Here is a 15,122-nt window from a genome sequence, read left to right as displayed (position 1 = left end):
GCTTGTAGGTCTGCTATTTTTGAAAAATCGTGAAAATGTGCCTCAAATCTTTGAATATATATTATTACATATATATATATAACATTTTAACTCAAATCTTTGCTTCTGGGGGGGTCCCTGGAACAACAAATTTTCAGATGGGGGGGGGGGGGGGAGAGGCATATTACATGTCGTTTTTGGGGTCCTAGACATGAAATATTGAGCACCACCGTCCACCGATATAGAAACATGGGGTATTTCAGAAAAAAATACATTTTACAAAGACATTTTAAATGTTCGACGTCAGGCCTAAATGGTAGAAACACATGTATCGATCTTACGCAATAGCATTGTGTCGGCGCGGCCAAATCACAGTGCCGCTCTTGTCAATGCTTAATTGGATGTGTTTAATGGTACATTAACCTTTATTCACATGCAATCATATTACTGTAGCAACACAATGCATGTGCTCTGAATTAATGTATAAAATAATTATTGAAAATGAAAAGATCTGATGTTTACAACATTCAGGATTTAAGAATAATTTCTTCAAAGCTGTTGCAGTGTGTGTGGGGCTGCTCCTATTGGCTGGCATCATTGTCCTGGGCATACTCAGTGAGTAGCATTTTATAAACACTACTGTATCTTTATGTCTCATATTTGAGTCAGGAATACACCGCCGATGTATGGAAAATGCAATAAAGTTGGATGTAAAACTAATCAGTTTGTTGATTATCCTTCTTGCAGATTTGGACCTGACTAAACAGAGAGACCAGTGGAAGACCAGTTTTGATGAGTTCCAGACCAGACTTAACAACATGACTGAACAGAGGCCAGTTACTGACCAGACTTAACAACCTGACTGAACAGAGAGGCCAGTTACTGACCAGACTTAACAACCTGACTGAACAGAGAGGCCAGTGTAAGACCAGTTTTGATGAGTTACTGACCAGACATACCAACCTGATCGAACTGAAGAGGATTTTAGTGGATTTTTGTGGTCAGTACAGTGAGACGTCACTGTGTTTATACATTCTTAGATCATGTTGTTCATCATTTTGTCATTAATCACATTAAAAACAGTGTCTAACATTATATTTTGTTGTTAGAATCACATGGATTTACATTTGGTGATGGTGTGTGTTACTACATCTCTACTGAGAGGAAGACCTGGGAGGACAGCAGAGCATTCTGTACAGCCAGACAATCTGACCTGATGACCATAAAGAGCAGAGAGAAGCAGGTGCAGTGTGTGTGCGTGTGCGTGTGCGTGTGTGTGTGTGTGTGTGTGTGTGTGCGCAACTGCGCATGCTGTAACCTAGGCTACTCCATCTAGTTGAGACACTCATCTAGTATTGTACACATTGTACTTCAGTAACCAGCTGCTTTTCTGTCCAGGACTTCTTTAACAGACTCGGTGGCGGATCCAAGTATGTGTGGATTGGATTGACCGACAACGAGACAGAAGGAGAGTGGAAGTGGGTGGATGGAACACCACTGACCACACCACTGTAAGACTTTACCTTCATTATTCTACTGAGGCCCATTCTATAAACGCCTTCTAAATACTGACCTAGGTTTTCTGAAAAACTAATATTTAGATAGCAGCATCACATTTTGTAATACTGTACATACTGTACAGAACCCCAAAAGGGATTCCCGACATTGATTTTCAGCAAACTACATTTCACATTATTTCATCTTCATATTTATTTCTAAATGGAATCAAAGGCTATAATACAACAGTTACTCTGTATCCGTTGTCTATTTCATTGTCCAGTTAATTTGTACGTACATATAATAATCATTATATATAATATTTGATCTGAATGTTTAGTTTTTTTTTTAATCATGACTTCAAATTATATTACATTATATTATAATGTAATATAATTTGAAGTCATGATTAAAAAAAACCTAAACATTGAGATAAAATCCTTGTTGTGAAGGCATTGTTGTAATGTTTGAATGTGTCTACTTCTACAGGTACTGAGGGCCTGGTGAGCCTAATGGTGGTGGAAGAGAAAACTGTGCTGTGTTTACTACTGATGGAAGCTGGTTCGACACTACATGTGGGTTGACACACTATTGGATTTGTGAAATAGTTTTCTAGAGTTATGCATTAACCCATTCTGACCTGAGATCAGATTCATACGAGGTTTCCACTGGACACACACACACTGGTCTGATTAACCCATTCTGACCTGAGATCAGATTCTAAAAATGTCAGTCGTTCTTCGATTTAAAAAAAAATAGCAGACCTACAAGCTCGTAGCGCGCCACTCGGTGGCGCGATATGAGCTTGTAGATCTGCTATTTTTCAATAGGTAAAGCATAACATGATGCTAACACCAAAATGGGTGCCCGGTCAGAATGGGTTAACTAGTAACAGTTATGTGTATGTGCAGCACCTGATTAACCCTTTGCGGTGCCTGGAGCTACCACCCGTCAGGGGGGGGGGGGGGGGGGTATTTTTTTCTGAGTACACCAAATAGACAATGAGCTTGTAGATCTGCTATTTTGGGAAATGTTCCCCCCAGAATATTCATGCTGGGGTTCAAGAGGATAATTCATATTTCCATTTCCATTCATAATGTAATGTATCATGTAATCAATGTAATGTAATGTAATCAATGAATAACAGCCATCTGTTTCATTTTAACACCACAGACCGATAGATCAATAAAGTGTTTGTGAGGAAACTGGGTTTGGTCCAAATCACGTTGTTAAAGGACCACTTCACCACTTTTCATGAACGATGTGGACACATCTAAAACATCTTGGTCTAGTTTTAGTCGACTAAATATAAGATTTTAGTCGACTAGATCTACAGTTGATTTAGTCGAAGAAAATGTATTTTGGCGGGCCTTGATGCCGTCCTAATGACGCCATAACTTGCTGAAAATAGCCGATCTACAAGGCCACAACTTGCGAGCTTGTAGATAGTCTGTTTTCAGCATGCAACTAATTGTAAAATGACTTGTACTGGATCTCTTGTCCACTATAGTCCCTTACTAACATTTTAGTCTAGTTTTTATTTGTTGACGAAATTGTCAGTATATTTAGTCTTAGTTTTAGTCATCATAGCTTAGTTTTTATTTAGTTTTCGTCAGTGGAAAAAGGTAGTCGACGAACATTTTTAGTCTTCGTATATTTAAAAGAAATGACACGGCTATGTTTATTTTTAAATGCCCATGTACAGAGCTTAAAGGACAACTTCACCACTTTTAAACCTATCTTCATATAATCGGTCCTCACTAATGTTCATCTGTAAAGTTGCTTGTAAATATTGGTAATTGTGGTTTGCTTTTTTTCTTGTTTCTAAAGTGCTTATTTGGGCTTTTCTCCTAATGTCGTTTAAACCAGTGATCCTCACAGTAAGACCCCCATGACAAGATTTGTGTTTTTAAATGTTTCAATAAAATGTTACACTAAAATGAACACTTTTTTCCAAGATTCCTTTTGAAAATATCAGATCTAGCAGCTCACAATGCATCACATTGCGACGTGTAACATTGTGAGTATTGTCGGTTTAAACATTTATAGTCAAATAACATTCTGCAGAGCACATTCTATACATTAATTCAGTAAAACTATGAACTCTGACTGCAGGGGGATATATATTTATAATGATCGTTATAACAATGTGCAAGATTATATATTATATAAGAAGGAAGAAGATTTGTGGACAATCAAAATATGTTGGAAATGTTAATGTGGTGTCATTAAAATTAATCTCGATATGGCAGACTCACTATCTCTAGAAAATAAAAACATGGCACTTCATTTAAAATAGGATGCCAGACCCCTGTTATATGCGCTTCTTTTGGGATTATTTTTATAGACCTATTTACTTGTTTCTATGAGACATGGCAACAGCGGTCTCTGAGCTCTCCGTAACTAAAAAATACGGGGAAGCAGCTTTTTGCTTCTAGGGGCCGTCGGCATGGAACAAGCTCCCACTGTACCTTCGACAGGCAGCCTCTGTAGACATTTTTAAAGCTCAGCTCAAGACCCACTTCTACAATATTGCTTTTAATTGATCTTTGATTTTATTTATTTTGTTATTCATGTCCTCACTGTATTGCATTACTGCTTGTTTTTTAATGTCGTTTTAATGTCGTTAGCACTTTGAGCTGCATTTCATGTCATGAAAGGTGCTATACAAATAAAGTTTTATTACTTGCGCAAGCAGAGCGCGCAAGTAATAATTTCGCCCGGTCTTCGTTCACCGTGACAGCCAACACGCCATTTGATGTGTATGCAAAAAGAAACAGCAAATCTGTGCCTGGTTTGCTGGGACCAGATTACATAAATGACCATATGTCTTACGTCATAATTTAGAGCTATAGTCATACGTATACTATATACATAATCAGTAAAATAAAATAGAAAATTGTGCCTGATCTGCTGGGACCAGAGTACGTGGTGTGTGTATATGTATGACTAGCTCTCAATGATGACGTAAGAAATATGGTCATTTATGTAATCTGGTCCCAGCAAACCAGGCACAAATCTGCTGTTATATTTGCATACGCATCAAATGGCGGGTTGGCTGTCACGGTTTTTGGCGCAAAGTAACCACAGTGTACCGCTAATCAACTTACAACTACATACTCTATATCAGTGGTAACCAACCTTTTCAAGCCCAAGAGCCCATTTTATTCCCAATTGTAAGCCAAGATCTACCACTAAAACGTGTTAGAAAAAACACTTGTTTTTTTGCTATTTCTGACAGGCTCAATGCATGTGCACACATCGACACAAAGACTAAAGCTTAAATTAGAATAAATACTTATAGTAAGTTATATTATCAATGTCAAATAATATTAAGACAAATTAGAAATAATTAGTATTAGAAATATTTTGTTTCTCATTTCAATGAATATTCACATTGGCAGATGTTCAAATGACATAGGCATAACATGACCATATATATTTGCACAGATATGGTGACATACTCTCAGGGTCAGCCCACCTTTAATGAGACTGCTGTGACTGCACTTTATCTGCAAGCGTTTTGAAATCTGGTTCATATTTAGTGATTGCCAGTCTGAGGGTGTCATTAAGATGTGAGTCAGTCATACGAGTTCTAAACTTGGATTTTATTATTTTCATTTGTGAAAAGGCCCAATCAGGGGATACTTCTCTGCTCACAAGAGACCAAAATTCCTTCTCTTTAGCTCTGACCTGCAGGTGACAGTCACTTACTAATCCAATAATCTCCATTTAAATATCTGAAGTTAATGCAAACACAACACATCCTGCATTTTATCGGACAGCAGTTCAATCACAGTAGGCTCAGTAAAGAGGAAAGGGTTTGATACAAAAGCAGCTACTTGACTCATGCGTTGTACTTCAACAAGTTTTCATATTTCATATTTATCATATTTTTTGCTCTATGTGTGCATGTGTACAGAATTCAAACTGTAGCATTGATTATTGTCACGGACAGAAGTCATTCTTTCCCTTTGCATATGCCCTGGAGTGCACTCGCCTATTAGTTTGCATTGCAGACTGGTATATTCAGTATATTTTTCTCATTTATATATTTTTGTTGTTGCTGCGCAGCAGTTGAGGAGAACGCAACTATGCATTCCTTTAAGCAACACAACTTCTGCAGCTGCATCCATATGTTTAGAATTTGCATCAATGATCAAATCCCAATAATAAAAAATATTATAACAACGAACAACGAAAACTGAAGGAGCAGCGGCGCTATCAGCTAGTAGTCCCAACTCAAGTGTCTGCAGCCTGTCACGAGCCCCGTAATGAACGCACGTTGTTCCGTATTTTAATGTCGGGTCGGAGAATAAATACAGTATGAATGACGGCGGGATTTATTTGACAACTCTGTCCTGCTTTCTTCACGAGAAGAGAAGAGCGCTCACAGCTGCTAATATGGTAGCAGCCCTGTGGCTGACCTGTTGAGATGTGAACCTGGGTCTGGGAAGCTCAGAGCTGCAGCCATTGGCTCATGATACGAGCACACGACCAATGGGACAGATCATTCAGTGTTGCTAAGATACCACCCCCCCACCACACACGCACACACACCCTTGGACGATGGGGTCTATTCTCAAACTCAGAGCCACAGCGCTCTGCTCAAAATTAATTTGCATGTGACTGACATTATTCCAATGGGTCTGACACTTCGCGATCGACTGGAAACGTTCCCGCGATCGACTGGTAGCTCGCGAACCCCTGGTTGGTTACCCCTGCTCTATATAGTATATGTATATGTATACGTATGTCTTACGTCATCATTTAAAGCTAGTCATATACGTATACTATATACATAATCAGTCAAATAAAATAGCAAATTGTGCCTGATCTGCTGGGACCAGAGTACGTGGTGTGTGTATATGTATGACTAGCTCTCAATGATGACGTAAGAAATATGGTCATTTGTGTAATCTACAGGCCATGCACATCATGGCTGTGACAGCTTGTGGATCTGTTCTTTTGAGGCACAAAGGTGACAGCATGCAGTGCAATAGGAATAACCAGTAAGACGCACAAACGCGGGAAGCGAACGCAGCTCGTACATATTTGGGTTTTTTTAAGATTTATTTTTAAGTTAAGTTTTTAACTTAGCCATAACCATATAAGGAGTCCCCATAGCAGCTATACGTCCAAATATGGAGTGTGTTGCATCAATCACAAACAAATCACTCAGCTCCATATATGGGCACAAAGGGGGGGGACACGGACACACGGACACACACACAGACAGACACACAGACATGATCTGCTACGTAGGTCTCATAGTAAGTGCTCACTGCATTCGCAATTAACCCAAATGTGACAAAGTCATGTCACGTCCCTCAACCACGGGGGGGGGGGGGACTTAAGTTAACAAAGAGGGGTGGGACCAACGCGCCGTCGCTGACCTGCCGCCAACACACAGCGATGACATCACAGTGACATCACAGTGATGTCACAGTGCAGTGGACCTCCCCTTACCGTTGCCGGAGACGTCGCTGTGCGGTCGGGACTGAGCGACGGGCGACTGGACCAGCAGCACGCACAGCAGCCACATGAGCAGCAGGGGGCAGCAGAGACACACAGAGGAGGAGGACGTTCTGGAACGCATCATGATGTCCACGATCACTGCAGGGAACGCACGCACACACGCACGCACGCACACACACACACGCACGCACGCACACACGCACACACGCACACGCACACGCACACGCACACGCACACACACACACACACACACACACACACACACACACACACACACACACACACACACACAGAGAGCGTGTCACTAAATACGGTAACAGATCGACTGTCTGTTGAAGCTAATTTTCAATTTCCTGAAAAGTAAACCGTTTTTAGTTTTTTTGGATGAATTATGTGTGTAGAAATATTAAACACCCACAGGGGAAAAACAGAACATAGGTGGTGGTGGTGGTGGTGGAGGAGGAGGAGGGAGCAAACACCACGTGCATACCAACCTCCAGCCACACACTGACAGAGAGAGGAAGAGAAGTGAACGAGAAGAGTTTAACTCATTCTGACCGGAGTTCAGATTCTAGAAATGTCTTCTATAGTATACATCCTGACAGTCTTCTGAAAACGCTATGTTTCTACGTCTGTCGTTCTTCGATTTTTTCAAAGATATAGCAGACCTACACAAGCTCGTATAGCGCGCCACCGAGCTTGTAGATCTGCTATTTTTCCTATAATAGTTAAATGCATAACATAATGCTTAAAACACCAAAAAGGGGTTTCCCGTCCAGAATGGACTAAATAGACTTCCAGATTGGTCGACTGCTCAACACATCATACACCCACACAGTGAGCCACGCACACGCACACGCACACGCACACGCAAGCTAAACTAGTCTCCAGTGGATCTGAACATATACATGTATGATGAATATCAGTGCAAGTCGCGTGTACTCCCCTGCATGTCCGGGGGTGACATCAACTGACCATGAATGCAGCTTTTACTACATGGTGTAAACAGTGACCAAAAAGGTGTAGGCTGAAGCCTATAAGCTTATATTATAGTGCCTTAACCCTTCTAACAATGAAATGGCTTTCAGAGGTAAAATTATACAACAAAGCAAACAGAAGAGGAAAAAAAACAAACAAGAAAACAAAACGAAAACAAACAAACAAACATAACATAAAACAAAAACAAAGACAGACAGGACAATACAGTTAACAGGAACAAGACAACAAACAACAAAAACAACAAAACACAAAACGAGAAAACAAAACATCATATCAATGTTCTATAATTATGTATCTACTATTTTTGATCAATACAATTTTTTTTAGTTTTGTGGATGAATTTACTTTTACTGCGTGGCCCCCCAGTGCCCCCCACAAAATGACCGCAACTATACTTAATATTTCACCGAAACCAGAGCAGAACTCCCACCACGGGACTCGGGGCAATCAATTATTACAGTTGCAACCACTATATTAATGGCAAGTATTTCATACAGCATAAGTTTAAAAAAAATCTGAACTATCCCTTTAAACCAGAAAGCTATAACCTCACAGAATGTGTCACGGTCTAAAATGTTACTTTATCGGCAAAAAGAACAAGTTGTTTGCGTTTGGCACAAACATTGTGGCACAAGCAGGATTCAAACCAGGGAGGTAATGGAAGTCGAGTCTTATTGCGAACGCAGTGATTGCGAACGCAGTGAGCACTTACTATGAGACCTAGCTGAGATCATGTCTGTCTGTCTGTCTGTGTGTGTGTCTGTGTGTCCCCCCTTTGTGCCCATATATGGAGCTGATATGTATGAGCAGCTCATGTCTGTGTGTCACGCTTTTGTGCCCATATATGGAGCTGCTTTGGGGACTCCTTATATGGTTATGGCTGAGTCATGGTGACAACTTAAATATGTACGAGCTGCGTTCGCTTCCCGCGTTTGCGCGTCTTACTGGTTAGATATTATTACCCCCCCCCCCCATCCACCTCAGCAAATCCAACCCTGATGTTCGCGTCAAAAGTAACATACCTGTGATATATAATATTTGCTTTCGCCACAAAATCACACACACACACACACACACACACACACACACACACACACACACACACACACACACACACACACACACACACACACACACACACACACCATTTGCTGTGTGCTGGCCTCATGGTCAGTGTGAAAAGTCAGCTGGCTGTAAAACGAGACATTACAGTATAGGGGTTGAAACCAGGCACAGTTTTGATTTCCTCGACTAAAACTATGACGAAAAATGTTCGTCGTCGACTACCTTTTCCCACTGACGAAAACGACACGGAAACCTGATTCCTCAAAGCAACAACAGATCTATAGACCCATCCTCTCAACATCAGATCTATAGACCCATCCTCTGAACATCAGATCTATAGACCCATCCTCTGAACATCAGATCTATAGACCCATCCTCTGAACAACAGATCTATAGACCCATCCTCTGAACATCAGATCTATAGACCCATCCTCTGAACAACAGACCCATCCTCTCAACAACAGATCTATAGACCCATCCTCTGAACATCAGATCTACAGACCCATCCTCTGAACATCAGATCTATAGACCCATCCTCTGAACATCAGATCTACAGACCCATCCTCTGAACATCAGATCTACAGACCCATCCTCTGAACATCAGATCTACAGACCCATCCTCTGAACATCAGATCTATAGACCCATCCTCTGAACATCAGATCTATAGACCCATCCTCTCAACAACAGATCTATAGACCCATCCTCTGAACATCAGATCTACAGACCCATCCTCTGAACATCAGATCTATAGACCCATCCTCTCAACATCAGATCTATAGACCCATCCTCTCAACATCAGATCTATAGACCCATCCTCTGAACATCAGATCTACAGACCCATCCTCTGAACATCAGATCTATAGACCCATCCTCTGAACATCAGATCTATAGACCCATCCTCTCAACAACAGATCTATAGACCCATCCTCTGAACAACAGATCTATAGACCCATCCTCTGAACATCAGATCTATAGACCCATCCTCTGAACATCAGACCCATCCTCTCAACATCAGATCTATAGACCCATCCTCTGAACATCAGACCCATCCTCTCAACATCAGATCTATAGACCCATCCTCTCAACAACAGATCTATAGACCCATCCTCTGAACATCAGATCTATAGACCCATCCTCTGAACATCAGATCTATAGACCCATCCTCTGAACATCAGATCTATAGACCCATCCTCTGAACAACAGACCCATCCTCTCAACATCAGATCTATAGACCCATCCTCTGAACAACAGACCCATCCTCTGAACATCAGATCTATAGACCCATCCTCTGAACAACAGACCCATCCTCTCAACATCAGATCTATAGACCCATCCTCTGAACATCAGATCTATAGACCCATCCTCTCAACATCAGATCTATAGACCCATCCTCTGTCTTTTCCACCAGTGAATTTCACTTACTTTCAAATGGCCGAAATGTATTCAGAACATAGGGCTGAAGTGGTCACTGTATGTTTTGTAATAATCAAAAAGTAACAACATTTTCAAAAATAAAGTTTGTTTTCAAAGTATAAAAAATTGTACTCGAGTACAGTACTTAAGTGCACGTATAGTTACTTTACACCGTATGTGCGTGTGTGTGTGCGTGCGTGCCTAATATCACAAACCACTAGACCGATCGGTGTGAATGTTATTTTCTACATAATATGTGATATTTTCACAATTTGTGGCATCACGAGGGGGCCAGGTGTGGTACCAGGTGTGGTACCAGGTGTGGTACCAGGTGTGTTACCACTGAGAGGGGTGTTATTACGTTCCCACACAAACAGTGGCAGCCACAATACAACACCAATACGGATGCTGTGCCCTGCCTGCACCACCCACACACACATTATACATCAGGGTTTCACAAAGTGGGTGCTGTGGTGCTTGTAGATCTGCTATTTCTGTGTCTATGTCCAAAAGTGCTTAAGTCTTCCTGAAAGCTGACACCCATGTTTCCTCCTGGCTCCTCTGAGATTCCTCCTAAATCCTCACTTCCTCGCGGAAACCTCCGGGTTCAAGTGAGGATAGAGGAGGGGGGGGGGGGGGGGGGGGGGAGGGGAGGAAACATCAGGCAAGAAACTTTAGAATCCGGCCCTCAAACTCTGCATGACGTGCTCCGACTCAGTGCCCCCCCCCCCCCCGAGGACACGCGCTGACGAGCTGTCAAAACCAAATATCCAGATGACGGGACGAAGCCAGTTGGAAGGAAGTTGGCTGCAGGATGAACAGAACGACCACTTGGCAGTGAGACCAGATCTGATTTCAAGAAGACAACGATACGATACTAGATGAAAAAAAGAGCTCAAAGAACTGTTAAAAGCCCTCTGTGTTCCTAGTATACACGGACCCTCAGGTCCATCCTGGTGGTGGAAAAAACCAGCCCGACGCTCAAGAGGGAACCGGGCTTTAGCAGTGGCATCTCCCAAGTTCTGGAATGATAAGACAAGCCTCCACCCTCCAGGTGTTTAACCCATTCTGACCCGAGATCAGATTCTAAAAATGTTCTTCTACATCCTGACAGTTTTTCATTGTGACCCGAGATCAGATTCTAAAAATGTCTTCTATGTCAGTCGCTCTTTGATTTTTCAAAAAATAGCAGACCTACAAGCTCGTAGCGCGCCACTCGGTGCGCTGCGTTCGGTGACTGCTTTAAAATTGCCCCGGTTCGTTTTTTTGACCCGCGAGTTTTCACACGCGTCCAGTGGAGCCCCGCCCCGTTAGGCTGCGCAACAGTGAAAACCAACCAAAAGCTATTTTCGTGCTCGGACAGATGACTCAGCCAGCCAGGGACAGACCCGGGGACACACAGTATATAGGAGTGGTTGCCACCACTCAAAAAACGAAAGCCTGCGTTTAACAGTGGTATAGTGAATTAGTGACATAATTACAGCACCATGGACAGTTCCTCCTAACACCTGAGCACAGAAATCCACCCTGCAAAAAAATACCCGAGCCCTAATTCTCCATATGCAGACCATCAGCCATCTTACCATATAAGGTAAGGAAGATCAACATGCATGTCACCGTGTTCCGTTTGTTGACTTTTCGCTGACGAGAAAACCCTCAAACATCGATAGCACATATGGCTAACTTGATTAGATTTCCTAGACTTTTCAGGCGTCCCACATTGTGACTGGCAGGCAATTGCATCAGTGTTCAAATGCCCTAATAGTTAGTCCACTAATAGTTGGCCTTCTGTTGTAAAACTCTCTCATTGTTTCTTCCTGCAAGATGTGTTTTTAAGCCTGTTAAAATAGCATCAAAATAAAAAATAAAGCATGATTTTAAAACAAAATGTGAGACACCAGAGGGTTTATAAATGATAGCCAATAGGCCTGCCTATATGGTCGAATATGACATCAAGCAGTAAAGTTGCTAACCCGCTACTCCAGTATCGCTTGTGTGGGACAAGTGGGACGGGGTGGACGGGGGGTCCCCCCCGTCCCACACAAGCCATACTTTCTGTCCCTCAAATGAACAGTTTGGATCTGGTCACCCTACTGGGGCGGGCCTTGGGGGGGGGGGGGGGTTCCGCTTGGCAGCGACAGCGTCACAGTGAAGTCCATTGATTGAAAAGCAGTGAATTCCAGTGTTGACCCACCGGGGCTCGCCTCACGCGTCGTCGTGTGGGTGTGAGTTAATTATCATGGCTGTGCAGAACCTCCGCACTGACTTCAGCGCCATTCTGACCAGCTCGGTGGCCAGAGGGATGACGTCACGTCACGTCACATGATGGATGTGGCGTTGGATCATCACGACCCTGACCAGGACTGTGTAGGAGGAGTTCATGTTTGCTGTGTTACACTCTTGGGGCTGTATTTTTTGCGTGTCTTAGAAGTACCAGTTCTTATTACTTTAACATAAGACCTGGAGGCGTGATCAATGCTCTTTTTTGGCCACTCATAGAATAGCCAAATGGCATTGATTCTGAACGGGATCATTTTGGTGTTAGCATCATGTTATGCTTTAGCTATTGAAAAATAGCAGATCTACAAGCTCATAGCGCGCCACCGAGTGGCGCGCTACGAGCTTGTAGGTCTGCTATTTTTTGAAAAATCGAAGAACGACTGACATTTTTAGAATCTGATCTCAGGTCAGAATGGGTTCATCAGACCAGTGTGTGTCCAGTGGAAACCTCGTATGAATCTGATCTCAGGTCAGAATGGGTTAATGTCAACGCATGAGAGCCATTTCACTTCAATCCATACGGTGTGCGACTATTAAATGAGCAAAGATTGTTGCAGAAGGAAAATGTAAAAGTTAAGACAAAATGCAGGAAAACTAGTGATAACAATAGCGTAATGTATCAATGTGAGGGTGGAAAACAAACATACTGTATTATGATGTGACATTGTTTGAGAACAGTATAGTAGTAGGCTACAGACCTTACAGACCTGGCTGAACAGTAGGCTACAGACCTTACAGACCTGACTGAACAGTAGGCTACAGACCTGAATGAACAGTAGGCTACAGACCTGAATGAACAGTATAGGCTACAGACCTGACTGAACAGTAGGCTACAGACCTGACTGAACAGTAGGCTACAGACCTGACTGAACAGTAGGCTACAGACTAGCCCCATATGTGCCCTCTCCCTACGCTCATTCTGTAGAGCGTAGGGAGAGGGCACATATGGGGCTAGCTACAGACCTGACTGAACAGTAGGCTACAGACCTGACTGAACAGTAGGCTACAGACCTATATAGCCTACAGACCTGACTGACAGACTGCTGCCAATGTCAGCGCCACAGTAAGTTACTGAAGTCTCTACCAACTTCCAACTTCATAGTCCTACAATACTGCTGTTCTGCTATAGGGCTAGTAGGCCTGCAATAAGGCTATCAAATCCTCTTCAAATAATGTAAAAGTTACGGTAGACTATTCAATCTTGACTTTATAGTAGACTAAGACTACTATTAATGAATCCACTGAAAGCGACTGTTTTCTTTTGGCCAAACAAATATTCTACTAACTACAGTATTGCCTGAACTGGAATTACTGGATTAAAAAATATTGCAATAAATATAGGCATAATTGTGCAAACAAAGCAGGGCTCTTTATAGCTCTGGTCCATATAGCCTTCTACTGCTTCGATTCTGCCCTGCAGTAAGGCTATGTGACTATCAGTATTAAATCTCAAATCGAAATCAGACCAGCCTCTCCTCTTTTGTGGACCAGAGCTATAGGCTCTTTATACGTTCTTTCAACGGCGCAACACGACCTGTTGTAGGTTTCGAAAGTGGAATATTACGTGTCACTATAGCCTACTGAGTTAGCCTATAGCCTACTGTGTCACATCCTCGAATGTCGCACAGCTCTAGACTATATATAGTATATAGACTGCAGTCTTCTTACCTGAAATGAATCAATGTCTCGTATATTCTTATCCGAAAACGTGCGGCCAAGGCATCGCAGGCGGCAGCTGTAAACCTATAAAGTTCATTTGTTGTAGTCGAAGACAGTTTGGTATGTGTCCCAATTGGGTGCAGACTTCTCCTCCGGTAGCGAACTATCCATGAAGTGCATTATTTGTTTGTTTGGCACTGATGAAGATCACGGAGGTTAATTCGTTCACTCCCGGGGGCGCCGCCGACCACTTCAAAGTAAAATAAATAAATGTGTGAGCAATAAATCCATCAGTCAGTCCATCGATCCGTCCATTCAGTCCAGGCAGGCCATGCCAGTCTCAACGAGCCTGTGTCTGTCTCTAGTCTGACTGTATGGGTCACGGATCAACTCCTAGAACCTCCGGTTCGTTCTCAGTCAGTCTAGAATCTAGATGGACCTCCCACAATAATACAAAAGCAACTTCGTCGTACAACCGTGTCCCCCGGGCCCACGCCAATCTCCAAGCCCACACAAATATAAACGCGTCGCGAATCCGGCTATAATATTCTGTGTCTCTCTACAGTCTACACTACAGCAAACAGGTTGTTGTGTGCGTCTACACGTCTGAATCCCCCCCACCCACTCCTTTTCGCCCTCACTGTGTGTTTATTTTCCCTTTTTACTTCCTTTATGATGAATTCCTGTTCTGTTCTTTGGCTATTTATTTGTACGTCTCTATAAATGTTTTGATGAATTGAATGAACAAGGT

The 15,122-nt window shown here is 42.4% G+C and overlaps 1 protein-coding gene across 1 annotated transcript in view; it reads right to left on the bottom strand.

Annotated features, from left to right (window-relative positions):
* Positions 1 to 14,867, bottom strand: part of LOC308317544 (fibroblast growth factor receptor 1-A-like) — a 64,954-nt gene extending 50,087 nt beyond the window's left edge. Inside the window, exons 1-2 of the mRNA XM_080766631.1 lie at positions 14,381 to 14,867; positions 6,946 to 7,092 (exon numbers count right to left, since the gene is read on the bottom strand). Coding sequence (XP_080622757.1) covers positions 6,946 to 7,078 — 133 coding nt within the window. The 5' untranslated portion in view covers positions 7,079 to 7,092; positions 14,381 to 14,867. The remainder of the gene's footprint in view (positions 1 to 6,945; positions 7,093 to 14,380) is intronic.
* Between the last annotated feature and the right edge of the window lie 255 nt (positions 14,868 to 15,122).

The sequence above is a fragment of the Protomyctophum bolini genome (assembly GCF_963924005.1).
Source record: "Protomyctophum bolini genome assembly, chromosome: 6".
Classification (NCBI taxonomy): domain Eukaryota; kingdom Metazoa; phylum Chordata; class Actinopteri; order Myctophiformes; family Myctophidae; genus Protomyctophum; species Protomyctophum bolini.
This window is presented reverse-complemented; position numbering and strand designations above follow the sequence as displayed.